This window comes from Eublepharis macularius, chromosome 5 (genome assembly GCF_028583425.1).
Source record: "Eublepharis macularius isolate TG4126 chromosome 5, MPM_Emac_v1.0, whole genome shotgun sequence".
NCBI classification, from domain to species: domain Eukaryota; kingdom Metazoa; phylum Chordata; class Lepidosauria; order Squamata; family Eublepharidae; genus Eublepharis; species Eublepharis macularius.
In genome coordinates this window covers 87,015,444-87,032,564 of record NC_072794.1, presented here as the reverse complement: position 1 = coordinate 87,032,564, position 17,121 = coordinate 87,015,444, and the positions used below count along the sequence as shown (strand labels likewise).

Here is a 17,121-nt window from a genome sequence, read left to right as displayed (position 1 = left end):
TGAAAACCATCGGGAAAATTAAGCCTATTATGTCTCTGTTGAAGGAACAGGATATTAGATCCGCCTCCCTTTCCAGTCTCCTAAAGACCACAACTCTCGGTATGCCTTATTTTATAGACACCCTTGCCGCGCTGTCCGCACGGCCTGCAGCTGTATTGTCTAAGTCAGGGAAAAGCGGAAGACCTGGCGAGGCGGGTCGGGCCGCCTGGAGTTCCGCAAAGGCAGCCCTGTTCTCTTCCAATCGGGTGTGAGGGGCGGGGCGATCATCCTGTGGTCCGAGGGCTCCTTTCTCTGGGCCGCTCTCTTTCCTCAGCTAGGCGCCATCTTGCTCTTGCCGCGTGTTGTCCTCGGAAGGTTCGTCGGACTTAGGTGAAAACTTCTTGCCTGACCCTTCTGGCTTTTGCGCCTTTCCTAATCCTTCCGTGCAGGCCGTGCCCGCTATTTCTTGTTTCGCGCAGAGTGCTATGGGGGGTGGGAGGGGCTACTGAAGACCGAGCAGCTCGGGGGAGGAGAATGGGCCTACGGCTCGGTGCTTATGGGGGGGAGGGGGGGAGAATGATAGGCTTCGATCTGATACTTCGGCAGTAAAAGCCACGCGGCCCCACCTGTGCCTAGAGTGTGACTGCCTCGTGTGAATACTCTCACGCCCGAGACTCTTCCTAGCACCGGTCCTATGTTTCTGCGCTGGCTCCACCCCTTCCTTAAAGCAGCCATCGGAGTAGATTTTGCCTTTACTTGACTCCTGCAGTTTTTCAGGAGATTACTTTCCTAGGCTGGAGCTCATTGCCCTCCACTTGAGCATGTTGATTTCATTATTGGGGGGGGGGGGGGTTCTTTCTTCAGTGTTATATATTGAGTGAGTTCCCCTAAGACGCCTGGGACACCTCACGTGTCACACCGAACCTTGTTAACACCTTGCCTTTCCTCCAGAGACCTCTGCCTGGCAGACATGATTTCTCTCTTTAATTCTCATTACAACACTGTGAGATAGGTTAAGCAGGGAAATGGTGACTGGCCCGAGTTTGTGATTGGGTAATGGTTTGAATTTGGATCTCTCTGGTCTCAGGTCAGCGCTACAGTCGTTGCACTACAATGTATCAATCTTCCCTTGGTAATGTGAAGTTTCTTTTCTATCTCCTTGTAAACCGTTCTGCACGTTTTTTTAATTATTTACATTTTCATATCCTACTTTTTCCACAAATAACGTTACATACATTTAAAACTAAGTTAATCATAAAAATAGTTGAGCAGGACATGTTAACTAATCAGTAGCACTGCAACAACTGAACAGTACTTAGATGAAATTTGAGAGGAGTTAATTTTCATGTTGTGCTTGATTTATAATGTCATCCTACAGACATGCTTTGGGAGGGGGGTGTCCTATGCAATTATTTTGATTTAGAGACCATTCATTAATTTTGATTGCCCTCTTCTCTTTAGGACTCCTTTGGTCTGTGGAATGCATGGCTGGTTCATACACTGTTGAACTTTTGTAAATATTCTTCTCTTTTATGGCCTTTTGACTCCACATTTTATTAGAATAGGAGTGTTTTTCCTAATCTTTCATAAGTATTTGTACACTTGGGGTGGGTGATTGGAACATATTACACAAGTCATTGATACAGGTATTGCAGTTGCCAGTTTTGGAAAACGTCTATCTTCTTCTTTCTTCCCATCAGATGTATTTACCCGAGTGCCTTCATTTGTACATCAGGGAATTAGAACTGATTTCAACCCAGGAATCTTTAATTGTAGTATGTGTGATAAGGAAGGATTAAAGAGAGCATATGGCATGAGAAGCAAGCTGGGCATGGGCCCAATGCAGTGGATTTTGAGTTACTGTGACATTTAAATGCTTATCTTATATGTTTGTATACTCATATTAAAAAAGGCTGCATGCATGTTTTCATCTCAGTATATGCATTTTGAAAAGTAGCTTCCCAATATATTTGTCAAGCTCAGTACAAAAATACACGTCAATTTGACCATTATGAGAATATATGCAATTCTTTATAAATGAGCAGTGTTTATTGGTCTTTATTTGTATGCAGATATTTTAGGATTGAGGTTTTTTATGTTTATAAGGTTGCAATTCTGTGCATGTTAACTTGGCCACATTTTTAAAATGGAAGTATACATGTTTAGGATTTTGCTGCACAACTGAATCTTTGGGTTGGATACACTGGTGGAATGAGGTGTGGGAACTTTGGATTAAAATCTCCACTTACTTGTGAATCCTGCTACATTTTCTTGGGCAAGTTACTTCCTTGGGCAAGTTACTCAGTCCTACATTGCAGGAGCGTGTGAGGCTGAGTTGCTGCTGTAAGCTCCTTAGAAGATGGTGTAATACCAGTTTCCAAAATTCTCTTTGTTTTCTGTCACACATGTTCCCAACATTCTGGCACGCTCTAGCATGACTAAGATGATAGAGCTGTTCTGATGGAAGTGTAGAGTTATATGCAAATGGAGGGGGTGACCAAACTGTGGCTTCCATTGAATTCTGTGATAAAAAGTAAATGGATTTTAATTTAGGGCTTGGTTAAGCAGTGAGAGACTGTTTCTCGCTTGGATAGTTGAACAAATTTAGTCCATATTCAGTGGTTTTCCTTTGTGCATACTTTTATTTCTCCCTGCCTTGTCAATGGCTGCAGCTTTTTACTATGGAGAAAAGTAAGCTCTGAAGTTAGGGGTGATATTATAATAGAGGCCAACCAGCCAGGTACATTTTAATGGCAGAGAGTAATCTTCTTCTTCTCTTGCCTGAAGGCACTTTAGGGCTGTGAGGAGGGAGAAGTAACATGTTTTTGCTTTCTTTTTCTAAAAAAGCAGGAATACAGAGAGATGCTGTTATTTTTAGTTGGTTGCTTGAGTTTGAGCATTTAGAAAACTGTTGGATCTTGACTTGGACAGGAGAGTTGCAGGCATATAAATGTTTTGATAAATTAGAACTTGTGTATTTAATATTCTGAAAACATAGTCAAACGATTTTTTAAAAAATCTGAATATGTTTTAATCCTACCTGGTGTGTGTGCTTTTTCAGGATAGAGCAAGATGAATCAAGAAAAGCTGGCCAAACTTCAGGCTCAGGTCCGAATAGGTGGAAAGGTATGAATAGAAGAGGCATTATCTTCCATACTTTCAGGTTTTGATTAACAATATCGGTTCAGCAGACTGTTGTTCATTCTAATGCAGACATGCCTTATAACATGCCTATAATTGTCTTCTGAGAGCCTTCTCCAGGAGAGGGGGAAGCACTTTTGGAGGTTAAAGAAGAGGCTGCCAGACCAGGCATTTCCTGTAGTGGTGCTTTGCTTATGCAATTCCCTACCAAAGCACATGTGTCTGAAACTATCTTCATTATCTTTTAGGGGCAAGCTAAAATGCCATTTTGTTTTCCATATACTTTAATACTAACTGATATTCATCTGGTGATTACATTTGTTATGTTTGTTTCAGCATACTGTTAATTTTTAAAGATATTACAGTGTATGCATATTGTCTTTAATCATGTGGATTTTTAAACTGTCATGAAGGCTGTTTTAGAGGAAAGAGGAGGTATAATTTTTTAAAAATAAATTCAACTTATTTATTAGGCAAATCATCTTCAGTCTCACATTTCCATCTCCTCCTTAAAGAATAGATGGCAAAAATGGAGCTGGTAGTGTAGCTGGGCCTAACAGCTGTAGATACAGTGAGGTCTGTGATCACGCACTTGGCTTCCTTTCTTTCAGACAGAACTGTGTTGGAATGCTGTAAGTAAGTGGACACAGTTGTTCCTATTTGCAGCTGTGATGACCTGCAGTTCCCTGCTCTGCCTCTCCTTCATCTGAATTTGATACATTTAAAAACATCTACTGATATATTGTCTTACAAAATCTCATACCTCAATAAATATATTAATAATTTTTAATATGTCACAGGACTGTTACAAAGTTTTTGATAAACTGATGGGACAGATTTACTTGATCTGTAATGATACTAATTTTCTCATGTGTGTTTCAGGGTACAGCTCGTAGAAAGAAGAAGGTAGTTCATAGAACAGCAACAGCTGACGACAAAAAGCTTCAGAGTTCCCTCAAAAAGTTGGCAGTAAACAATATTGCTGGCATTGAAGAGGTACATTAGTGAAAAACATTTTCTGAAAGCTTTGTTCTTTGATTTACACAACAATCACATGAAATAGTTCTTTCCAGTATAAACATAGAACACTCCTCTTTTAAGGATATTATGCATGAAAATAACTGCACATGAATATCTGCATGTAACCCTGAATGTGGAAATGGAGAGTAACCATCCACTACATTTGGTAATGTACAGTGCCATCTACTTAGAATCCTACTGAAATCTGTTTAATGGGGCTTACTCCAAGGAAAATGTTTTTAAGATTGCACTGATGCCATGCTTGCCCTAAGGAAAGTTACATGCTTTTAAGCTCACAGAGCCTATTGACTTCAGTGCACTTAGAAACGTGTAACTCTGTTTAGAGGATGATTGCACATTCAAGTAGTTGCTTATACCAGCTGTTGGAGAAAAGTAAAAAGCAACTTAACTTTGCTGGATCAAGTCTGGGGCTAAGTTGTATACTCTGGCTGACCGCCAGAAGGGGATGTGATACTAGTGCACTCTGTAAAGATCAGGGTGTGACAGAGTGATGTTGTGGGTCACTTTGACATTATGGTGCTTTGTATTTAGGCGGCACGGTAAAGAGTCATTCTGCTAAGGGCAGATTTGATGGCAACCTAAAAAAAAAAAAAAAGCCAAATTCCACAACTTAAAATGATTAGAAATTAGTTCAAAACTTGAGTGTGCCCCCCTTGTATATGTTGCAAATGCTGAGAATTCTTTGTTACATAGGCTTCATACTAGTTTATATTTGTATTGTAGATGCATCTTATGGCTTGGATTCATTGGAAAATTTCCAATGGTGGAAGGGGGGAGGGTTCTTGTCAATTCCTCCTCCATCACCCCTTGTGCTGTTGACCTCCAACACACCTCTCATTCTCTTCCTGTGGTCTCTTATCCCCAAGGAGTGGCATTTCTGGGGGCATTTTGGGCTGCAGTGAGAAAGGAAGGCAAGGAAGGTCCTCTGTTTGTTTGCGAGATACTGCATGGCAGTTTTTCTGATATTTTCCAAAATAGGCAGTACTAATAAAATTACAGGGATAAAGATTTTTTTTATTTTATTTAATCACATTTCTAGACCGCCCTCCCTGTCAGATGGGCTCAGGGCGGTTTAACAACAGTTTAAAACAGTAAAAACATTATAAACAATTATAAAAACATTAAAATGTTATATCAAAACAATTAAAATTGGCGGGTATAAAATATTAGAATACAGCATTTTCCTGCATGGGTGGTGGAAGGTCTTCAGTGGTATGGCCGGCGAGAGGACAGCCTAGCCCCCACCAAATGCCTGGCAGAACATCTCCGTCTTGCAGGCCCGGTGGAAAGATAACAAATCCTGCTGGGCCCTAGTTTCCTCAGACAGAGAGTTCCCCCAGGTTGGAGCCAGAACCGAAAAGGCCCTGGCTCTGGTAGAGGCCAGGCGGACCTCCCTGGGGCCAGGGACCATCAGCACGTTCTTAGTGGCTGATTGAAGCGACCTCTGGGGAACATAAGGGGAGAGGCGGTCCCGAAGGTATGCTGGGCCCAGTCCGCATAGGGCTTTATAGGTCACTTTTATGTTGTATCCTGTGCTTTGTTCCACTAGTGCAAGCACTCCTCCCCCTGCAGGCCCTCACACTGTTCCTGGGCTTCACTAGCCCCCAGATGGAGAATTTTAGTGAGTTGTAGCCTGCAGTAAGAAAGAGGACATAAGGAATTTTAATTCCCATGAGAGCTAAATTTAAGAGACATTCCTTTACTTAAATTTTTAAACAGAACTAAGATAAAATCATCTGCAGCTTCAGTTGTGTGTTAAAGTGAATGCTGATTGCATTGAAAAATCTTACACTTCTAGCTTACCTTTTTGTATATTTTGTGTGTTTAACAATAATGTATATAAATTCCATTGATATCAATTCCATTAGCTAGCCTGCTATGTTATGAATGTTTATTATAAAATTAATCCTTGGAAATACTTTCTGGTAAGCTGATGAATTTAAGACTTCTGAATAGTAATATACCTATTTTTAAACAGGTGAATATGATAAAAGATGATGGAACAGTCATTCATTTTAACAATCCTAAGGTCCAGGCTTCACTATCTGCAAACACATTTGCTATTACTGGTCATGCTGAAGCTAAACCGATCACGGAAATGCTACCTGGCATCTTAAGCCAGTTGGGTGCTGACAGTTTAACAAGTCTCAGAAAATTAGCTGAACAGTTCCCAAGGCAAGGTAGGTATCTGAGATCAGTGCAGACCTTGAAACGTAATTTCTGTTGCTTACTTAATAAACAAGTCATTCCATAATTTTAATGGCCAGCTTTACTTGACTTTGTAAATTTACTTTTGTCACACATCTAGAGTTTCAAGTACTGTAGAATAGCTAAAACTAACATCAAGTTTAACAGTTCAGTCAGTATGCAAGTATTACCCTAATTTTGCAAGAAATATGTGGATGCTTTGCTATGTGTTTTCCTTTATTACATCATTGGTGTAGGCTCTTCCTGCTCCATTCACAGCCACAGCCTTATTCATTAAGGTTTATTTTATATGGTCCTCAGGCTGTTCCTGCACTTAAAGTAGTTCCTTTGGTATCAATCAGGGCTCCATGCCTTCCCCATTGTAGCTTCCTCTTTGTGGAACAGGCTCCCTGAGAAGATGAGTGGGGTGTTGCTTCTAGATATTTTCAGAGGATGCTGTGAGGTAATTTTATTTGCCAAGGTTTTTATTGAGGTATACTCCACAGGCATCCTTTGGGAGAAGGGCATGTTATCTGGGATTTAATTTTCAACGTTTTTGATAATGATGTTTCTATTTGTTATTCATGGTCTAGAGCCAAGAAGAAAGGCAGGATATAAACATTTAAATTAATTGTTTTTGTATGATCCAGTAAACGAGCCATATGTGAGTGAATTGTGGAGCTGTGTAAAGAATATTGCCATGAAAGGAGAGTGGGTTGTTGCAGTTTATCTTGCCATTTGGATTTCTGTCTAATTAGAAATAGTAGCCTTCCTTAATGAGAAATTCATCGTATTTTTATTCTGCATTGCTGTCCTATTTTACCCATACCAGAAGCCTGTTAAGTAAGATAGCTGAGAGCCCATTCAGTGGGCTGTGCTTTAAACCTGTCCTCTGTATGTGTTTTATGTTAGGGATATGCATTTGGAAATAAAACAAAATCCAGTCTGAAATTCTTCTATTGTTTAATGTTATTAATCAGGTCCCTAAAAATAACGATATTTGTTAAACTCAACAGATACTGAAACAGGTTGTTCTAACACCTCACTGTCAGTTTCAGAAGCTGAGTAAGTAGGAAGGGCAGCAAAGGGAGAGAGTGACTAGATAATTTAGGCAATAGAGTTATCTTCCAACCAGAAGAGTTAGCAGATGTTCCCATCATTTCTACTTTCTACCAATCGTTGCACTGTCCACTGGCTTTGGGGTGGGTGCTTTCTTGATTCTGCATAAGCTGTAGAATAGTTGCTTACTGTTCCTTGCTCCATTGTAGTTCTGTGCCAGAGGCCTGCCCTTTATGTTAGTGATTAGCAAGGATCACATTTCTAAGATCATTGTGTCTTTCAGATTTGTAGTTTCCCAATAAAAATCTCACCATCTCCCCTTGCCCCTGGTTGCTGTTAACCCAAGTATGGGGGGGAAAGCTGTAGCTACATGTAACAGAACTGGGAAGGGATGTCGTTTTAAAAATAAATGTAGAGCACATGAGACAGGATAACTAATAATTGCCCTCTCCTATGCTTTATTCCATTGTTTGAAACCTTTCCCCCCCCCAATGCAGCTCACTTCCAGTGTTTCAAAAAAGCGCTTCAAGCACCAGTAAATTTTGGGATAGAGGAGGGTTTAATTCCCCTTATTTACGTATTCTGTTTTTGTTTAAAAATAGACTCCTACTTCAGGAGACACTTGCTTTTTGAATAAACTGGGGAAGTTTTTTGCGTACTTAAAATATTTACTTGTAGATAGAGATGTGAAGGCCTGGGAAAAAACAAACTTTTTTTTGGAAGGGGGAGTGTCCTTTTTCAGACTTTTTTCTGATTGGGAAATTTGGGGGAGCTCTGAAAAAAACTCCTGAGATTTTTGTTTTTGAAAAGCAGGGTGCTTGGAGCACAGGGGTTGTGCCTAGTGAATTGGTTGATCTAGCAATGTAGTCTTCTCAAGCCTCAGTCTAAATACACTGAGAAGTATTGTGACTCAGCTACATTTAGTGGCAGGTGTTGAGGTGCCTGAGACTGAGCTGTGCTTTGGCCAGGATTCTGCAAAGCAGCACTACTCAGAGCCCTGTATCTAATAGGACAAATCCTTTCTTTAATTTTTAGGTAGTATAGCCAAAGACAGCGGACCAGGAGAAGTCCAGTAATTCAACAGGTAAGTGTTTTGAACCAGTTGGATGAGTAGTACTAATTCTTCTTTTTTTCCATTTCTTCTTTTTAGGTGGAACTGAGAAGGTGGAGTAGGGATCCAAAGGGATCCCCCTGCCCGACAAGAGGCCGGCTAAAGGGGCCAGAAAGCAGTCCGCCAGATACAATAATTAGTGCTGATTTAATTTGAGACAAAATTTAAACGCATCCATTCGGCATGCAGCAAAGCAGTGGCTCAATGCCAAATGGATGCATTTAAATTTTGTCTCACATTAAATTAGCACTAATTATTTTATCTGGTGGACTGCTTTCTGGCCCGTGATGAAGTGTCGTGTGCATGAAACAAATATGATCTGTTAGCTGGTGTCTTGTCGGGCAGGGGGATCCCTTTGAGTCTCCACTTCACCCTCTCAGTTCCACCTAAAAAGAAAGAAGAATTAGTACTACTCATCCAACTGGATCAAAACACTTACCTTTTGAATTACTGGACTTCTGGTCCGCTTTCTTTGGCTACACCACCTAAAATTTAAAGAAAGTATTTGTCCTATTAGATACATGTGAGAGGATGCTTTTTGTATTTGGCCGACACTTGTATAAATTTGCATACTGTATTTATTGACTTTCTATAGAGATATTTTGTTACGTATTTATTAAGCACTAGTCATATTTCACCTTTAAATACTTTAAAGATTTATATATTTATATATAAAAATTCATATTTAATTGTTTAGTGTATATTTACTGTGTCTTCCTCCAGAGTGGAATTTACCACTGAGTAGTGTGGCTGTTCTGGATCCAGGCAGATCCTCCCTGCTCACTCTGGTCCTCCTGGTTCCCTGGCCTTGGCTCCTCAGGCTCTTCCTCTGAGCCCTCCAAGTCAGAGTCACTGGGCTGGTCAGAGGGGGTCATGGCATTTCCTACCTCTCAAATGACAAAAAATTAAGAGCCTTTCAGTAACATAGGATGCAGTTCTTTTAAGTCCCTGTTGCTGGTTGTATTGAATTACAAAATGTAATCTGCCTTGAATCTTAAGTGAGAAAGGAGGACTATAGATTATGTAAACATATAAACAACCAGGGACGAGTGCCAAAAACAGTCGGGAAATGCCAAACAAACAAGTCTTCACACACTGGCAGAAAACAAGGATAGATTTTTTTCCCCTTGTGGCATCAAAATTTCTAGAAATGTTATATCTCTAGTTGTAGTGTGTTTAATAACAACAATAACAACATTTGATTTATATACCGCCCTTCAGGACATCTTAATGCCCACTCAGCAGTTTACAAAAGGGCTTATTATTCGCACAACAAAACACCCTGTGAGCTGGGTGGGGCTGAGAAGGCTCCTAGAAGCTGTGACTGGGGTCACCCAGCTGGCTTCAAGTGGAGGAATGGGGAATCAAACCCAGTTCTCCAGATTAGAGTCCCACGCTCTTAACCACTACAGCAAACAGGCTTAACCACTACACCAAACGACATTGATTATGGCAAGCTGGACTGTTTTGTATTTTTGTTGGAACGGAATTGTTTCATACTGCAACCACAGAAAGGGCTGCAGTATTTTTCAATTGCGATTGTATTCATTTTCAATCTACAGTAGAATTACAAGTTTTTCTAGCTATCTATCCAGATACTTCATGATGGTCCCTGTAGAAATACGTGTCTTTGCATGAGTGGAAGTAGGGAAGTTTGGCTTTCCCATGCAAGTTGCATCTTCTGATCGTTTCTGATCTTCATTGTCCTTGAGTAACAGCTTTTTGGGAGATACCGGGACTATAGAAGACAGGAGAACATTGTTCACTAGTGAAACTCTGTTACCATTCAACTCAGTGTTTCCTAGACAGCAGTTTTGCCACTTTTACATAACAATCTGACTCTTTGCAAGGTTGCACTTAGATTTTGTATGTTTTCTTGTGGGTAGTATAGTCTTTTGTAATGAAATAATTCTGTTAATTCCATATATCAGTTAAGATAATTTTATTTTACAGTGTTGGATAGCAAAGTACCAAAATCAGAAGATATTGATGAAGAAGATGATGACGTTCCTGGTAGGACTCTTTAGTTCAATTTGAACATTTAAGAGTAAACATATTTCCAGACAATAACATCTTGGAGCTTTTAAGTTAACCTTAAGTTGCTTTTAGAAGGCCCAGCCCAGAGAACTTGAAGGTCGACCTTAGGCTGCATACATACTGCCATGCCTACAGTTCCGAAGAGTAGTTGGTGCAGAAGGACAGAGGCCTCTGTTGGGTAGGTTAGGATCATAGGATGAGATCACTGTCTCCTTCCTCCCTTTTTGGCCCCTTTGCTAAGGTACGCTTCACATCAACAGCATAGAGGCTAAACTGCTTCCATGTGGCACCTTGTGTTGAGGTGTTCATGTCATGCAAATTAGCCCCTACTATAGTGCCTGTATGCTGTTACAAAACATTGTCATTGCTTGTTTGAAGCATTGTTGGGTAAATTAACTGCAGAGATTAGAGACGATTTCTATCATTTACTTTAGCCAAGAGTTTGTATTCTGAACTCCTGTGTTAAAAAATTGGTGTTTAATGTGAATGACTGGTTCTGTGTTAGAATTATCCTTTAAGGACAAGAAAAGCCAGGGATTCATGATACTGAAGTAATCAGTAGAATTGGGTGTGAATGACTGTATGTTTGTTAATGTACAATCATTCAGAAGCATTTTATCTTGTTGGTCCTATATGTCAGTGGGTGATCGATTTTTGTGCCATTTAGCCCATTCACAAAAACATTGCAGCTGGAATATTTTCAAATAACAATAAAAAATTTCATGTATTTTGTGCATTGTTGGTGAACAGAATTGAATTTTGGAATCATACTGGATCCCATTGAAAGGATCAACATGTGCAAGAGGAGGCATAATTCCACTGTCTTGCAGCAGCTCTCTAATGCTTTCCTCATGTTGCTTCTGGGCATTCCCTGACCCTAACACCCCCGTGCCCCACCAGTAGTATTTCAGGGGAGTCAGGGAAATTGTGCTTCCATACATGAAATTCAGACAGATTCCAACATGCTACTTGCACTTGCTATTTGTTATGCAGAAATCTGTTTTCTGTAAGTCAAAGATGTGCTTATTACATTGAGGAGATTAAATCAGTTTTGTGGAATAGTTGAACTCAGCCTGCCTAACAACTATTCCATTGTCAGATGCCAATCATAGAAGGGCTACAAGAGGATGACACTTGTTTCACTGCTGCCCTGGTATAATTGCTAGTCCTAGAACCATCTATTAAAATGTTAGGCTCTAATAAACAAAAGGATTCTTTTGTAATTATACTTTTGAATTAAAATAATTATGCAGGAATTGTTTTCATTATTCTGTATGCTCCAAAGAGAAATATGGTGTTGAATGTTAACTGTAAATATTTCTGTCTTTTCAGATCTTGTAGAAAACTTTGACGAAGCATCAAAAAATGAAGCTAATTAATTAATTCAGTAATAGTTCTGGAAGTTGACATGGACTAGATTTAAAAAGTCAGCTGTGTGGTTCCAAAGTTTTACAGAAACAGCGAACATTACCCGTTTAATAGTTCAATAATATAAAATACTTTGTATTTTAATTATGCTGTTTATTCAGCATTTCCTGTCAGTTGATTTTTGCATTTTGCACTTGTACCCAGGATCAACCTTTTTGGTAAAAAGGAAAAAAAAAGATTTTCAGTACAGATTAAAGGAGATGTGCATGTGTGTGGATGTATGTATGTGGCTTTATGTACAGTGGAAGGGAAATTGGAGAACAGTTCTATTTGACTTTCCCTTCTCCCTATAAAGCAGAAATAAAATAAGTCTTTAACTTGGTTAAAGTAATTTTTCTTACTCCTATAATCAAACAGTTCACAGAAAATAGTGAAAAGTGAGTCCGTCTTGTCCACATTTCATGAACTCCAGATCTTGATTATTAATTTGGTTTAGTTTTTTTGTGCTAACTATTGTATTTGCAAATGTTTTTCTCTTCCATACTAACAACGTATACATGCAGCTTCACTTTGGCCTCCTTTTGATTTTAAATTGTACCAAAGACAGGATATTAACAAGCCTGTTTGCTGCAACATTTAAAAAAAATACTTAACGAGAGTGCTTTTTTCCCCTCTTTAAAGCTCTTCTCTCACTCACTTAACTTGGGTTGCATTAGGGATAACCTACTTTGTCTTGCATACAAACACTATCATGTGTTCTGCCCTTGAGTGCCAGCCCTGCATCTGTGCCATGACTTTTTTCTGCAAAAGGCCACTGTCATGTTTGTACAGGGTTGCTGCGAAAAGGCAACAATAGCAATGATTATGATAAAACATGGTAGTTAGTTTCTACTAGCTGAAAATTGTGTGCTTGTGAAAGCATAGTGCTGGATTTAATACTTTGTGGATTGGATCCTGCAATCTGTCTGCAGAAGGTGCTGACATTGTGGATCTTTCTGGCGTTCCTCCTGCCTTCTTAGCAGTCCTTTCTGATCTTGAGAAAGTTTTTCTAGTATTGTGGGATTCACATGGACAAGCATACCAGAAGGGAGAGGCTGCAGTGTGAAGGAAGATGAAATGAAATCGCATTTTCTACCTGTTCTGTTAAGGGTGAGAGTAATTTCACTCCCCTTTGTCCTCCCTGCTGTAGCCTCCCAGCCTGCATGACTGTTAAATCATGTTGAACCTGCAGCTCCAGGAATAAGCTTTTCCAGCATCAGACAGGACTGCTAGGAGGCAGGGGACACAGGTAACATCCATGATCCTTGTGTCTGTGGATCACCAGATCCAACCTTTGGTTTCTTCTTGATTATAATTAGCCATATTTCAAACTCAGCCCTCTTCAAAGTGCTGAATGCTGGTTGATTTTTATCTCAGCTCAGCAAAGAGGAGTTTGTTCTCCTTTTGACCAGTGGGTATATTCTCCAGCAGTATTTCACTTTGATAGGAGAGTAACATTCTCCCAAGTTTGCTCAGATGTTCACTGTGAAATAGTGCATCTTTATGCACAGTTACATAGTTTTTCTAGAAGACTTCAAACAATTCTAGCATGTTAATGCGGCTCCTAAGCAGGTGAGCTGCTATCTTTCTCCAGAATACCAGTATCTGGAAGTGTAGTTTAGGCAATACGGAATGAACAAAGAAATGGCCATCAATTGTGTTTACATAGGCTGTAAGAGGCTTACAGTGCAACCATATGCAGTTACTCCAGTCTAAAGCCATTGATTTCAGTGGGCTCAAACCAGAATAACTTTGCATAGGATTGCACTGTTTAGAACATTAATTTTGAGGATTATATTCTATTTTACCTTCATTTACAACCTACTCCAGAGGACATAATGGCTCCAGTCACACTGAAACATAGAAGCCCTTCTCATACACAGAGGATACTGATAGTATCACAGGCTACAGCACAGTGTTTTCAGACCTTCAAAATGCTCAATGTGAAGCTCTTATCGGTGGTTTTTCAAAGGTGCTTAATGTAATTTTTGCAATTGAGCATCATTGCAAACTTTGTCAAGGGCAATTATGGCTTGGGAAAGCCATCTTTCTTATCAACTTACTTTGGCTTACTTCTAAAACATCCACGTTCTGTGTAGATATGTGTACCCATTGACTGAATGTGAGGGTATCAGTAAGTCAGCACTCTAGTGACATCAGTCTAAACCACGAAAGTAGAACTTGTGGTGGTTTGTCATCTGGACTGCTCACTTGATTTTATAGACTTGTTTGGGTTTACTGTTCTATTTTATATAATACACAGATCTTAATAAAATAATGCAAAAGAGGCAATGTTCCCTCTTGTGTGTCGTTTCCTTCTCCCCAAAGTACTTAGAACAAAATGTGAATGCAGGTGATGCTTTAATCAGCAATACTTGTAATACTCCTTTTTTTGAAAGAAATAGGGAGCTGGATAAATGTTCTGCCAAATCCCACTGTTCCAATCATCCCAGTTTACTTTTTTACTTCAGTATAAGCATTTGGGAATGGTTTTCTTAAATGCTATAACTGCTCAGATGTCGGCTTGTTTAATGAGGGTTTATGCCCTTTCTATTTGTGCATACAGATGCTAAACACACTGCTTTATGCCCTTTTGATTCACGGTAGACACATTGCTTTACAATCCCTGTGCTTCACCATGAGACAGCAAACTAACATTTACAAACCTTTTTGCCGAGATTAATACCATACACAAATGTGACATAGGTTTGGATCCTATACTCCTGTTACGTTCCCAGAAGATGGGGATGGACGTTCACCTCCTCGATGTTCCTAGGAGTCCACTGCTGGGGTGGGGGGTGGGAATAGAAGATGGCAGCAGGAAGGGGTAAGCAGGAAAATTGCCATTTATGTAGCATAGGTTTTGCATTGCATAGAATCCAAGGTGTATTTTTAAAAATACACAAGACTATTTTCCGTCTAATAAGTATGAAATTAGTTACTTCAGGATACTGAAGGTTAAGAATCCGAATAATTCTAATTGCTTTATAACCTTTCCACCCCCCAAACCCCAATTCATTTGTAATTCTTACTGTTACATAAACTTGGAAATTAGCAAGGTAACACATAGTTAGTTGTGTGTGTTTTATTGTATGCAAGAACTGTCGACCACTTCTGATTTGTTAAAAGTATGATAGCTTATAGAAATCCATTAAAGTGATGGTAAATGAATGTATTTATTTAAGACATTTTTAGACCACCTGTTGCCTGAAAAGATACAAGTTGACTTGCAATTGTTTTAAAAAATATACCAGAATAAAATAACAGAGACCTATACATAGCACAGATTTAGACAACTTCAGATTGGGAAACATTTGCCTATTGGAAGCCCTGTTTAAATAAACAAACCTTGCCCTGCTGTCCAAATGATAATCTATAGACCTATACAGGGAGGCTGTTCTACCATGCAGGCACCCTGGAGTGAATAGATGCTGCCTGGATGAGGATACTCAAGTAGCCCTTAATCTAATGAGTCAAATTTCAGCACAAAAGTACACTGGAAGAGACTTCCTGAGATTCTAGGCCATGAAAGGCTTTATAGGTCATAACACCTTGAATTGCACCTGGGGGGTGCAATTTCCTACTGTACTATTTCCTTGTCTGTGACCAACAGTCTTCTAGAACATATCAAAACAAGTCCTCCAATGATCATACATTTCATCTGCACTAGAGTGTAATCAGTGTGTGGTGGCGGTAGTAATTTTATTATTTCTTGATTTGTTAATGTCATATTTGAGTAAATAGAATTTGTAAACCACATCAAGTTATTAAATGGCAATGTACTGGCTCTGATACTATGTCGCATTCTAGGTTAAACATTAAAGCAATTCATTAAAATATAAATTATGTAGCACTGGCAGCTTTATTTTTTTAAGATTTTATATCCTGCCTTAATTCTTCAGACCCAAGTCTAACAATGAACAGATTTTTAAAATGTAGCCAAATATGCTAGACGTTTTCCCTCCAAGTGCCCGCTGAATGAAAACTGTTCTACATGCCTTATTAAATGTGAATGAAGGCACCTTTCAAATCCACTTAGATGAGCAATTCCAGAGGACTGGATATGTGACAGAAAAAGCCCCACACTTAGTCATAAGACAATCCTACAAGGCTAGTAAAAGAAGGCTGTCTGAAGGATTCAGCTGGTACATGGTTCGATGATTAGCCATGAAGGGCTCTTAAGGTAATAACCAGCTATGAGGAACCCTCCCCCACTATGAGGCAGACTTTCCCACCAAAATTCAAGTTTGCCTGCTTTGGCTGAGCAGCACCAAGTAGCATGTCTCTGTGGTTGGTTTGAATCCGTCATAATTTTGAAGTGGTTATAATTTGGCTTTTTAGCCCAGCCCAGGAACTTGATGCGGAAAAGCAGGAGCCCTCTCTTCCTTTGTGTTGGAACTTGGAAATGGCACTGGAGACTGTATAATATTAAAAAAATAACTTTATTAAACAGGCATGGATGGAATAAGTTTAGTCAGGGAATTAAAGTGCTGAGGTAGAATTTGTTTGGTAGTACAGATTGCACTATGAGTAATAGGCAAAATATTTTCCTTTAAGCTAGTTTATTATATTACTGGTTCTTAATGGTGAGTGGTGTTTTACTTAATTATTTAGTTACAGCAACAATGTTTCTTCACAGAGTTCCCTTTGACAATTCAGGTTTCCTGGAGTTAGTTTAAAACTCTTTTCCCTTCACAACAGTCCTAGGGTCCTCAGAGCCAACCCCCCCTTTACCTATTTACCTAGTTTACCTATTCACCTGTGTCAACATTGTTAAAATTAGTAATATACTATTGTCTTTGCTGCAGTCCCTTTTGTGCAGCAACATTACAACAGTATCCCAATATTGAGGCATTGTTGCAGTACCATACTGCAACAATCTAGCCTATAGATGAGAGATTCTCGAAGCTTAAGTAGCGTGCTTTGAGTGAGTTTTGTGGCAGAGTACTTCATCCCTGCCAATCATCAGTCCAATACAGGAAGTTTCACTCACCATTCATTGGCACTTGCTATAATTTAGCAGACTCCCCCCACCAACTTCATTATTACTTCCCCAGGAATCTGGGGAATCTTAAAACACATTTGAGGCACATCTGGTTCTGCTTTGCTCCATTTACTTTTATTTTCTCTGGATTGAAGATAAGTAGACTAGATGAGTC

At 39.5% G+C, this 17,121-nt stretch overlaps 1 protein-coding gene across 1 annotated transcript; it reads left to right on the top strand.

The window, feature by feature from the left end:
* Positions 1 to 263: 263 nt before the first annotated feature.
* BTF3L4 (basic transcription factor 3 like 4) lies at positions 264 to 12,304 on the top strand. Its single transcript, XM_054981717.1, has 6 exons — positions 264 to 369; positions 3,041 to 3,105; positions 4,003 to 4,116; positions 6,140 to 6,341; positions 10,472 to 10,531; positions 11,888 to 12,304. The coding sequence occupies exons 2-6, from the start codon at positions 3,052 to 3,054 to the stop codon at positions 11,932 to 11,934; spliced, it is 477 nt and encodes a 158-aa protein (XP_054837692.1). The 5' UTR covers positions 264 to 369; positions 3,041 to 3,051; the 3' UTR covers positions 11,935 to 12,304.
* Positions 12,305 to 17,121: the final 4,817 nt, after the last annotated feature.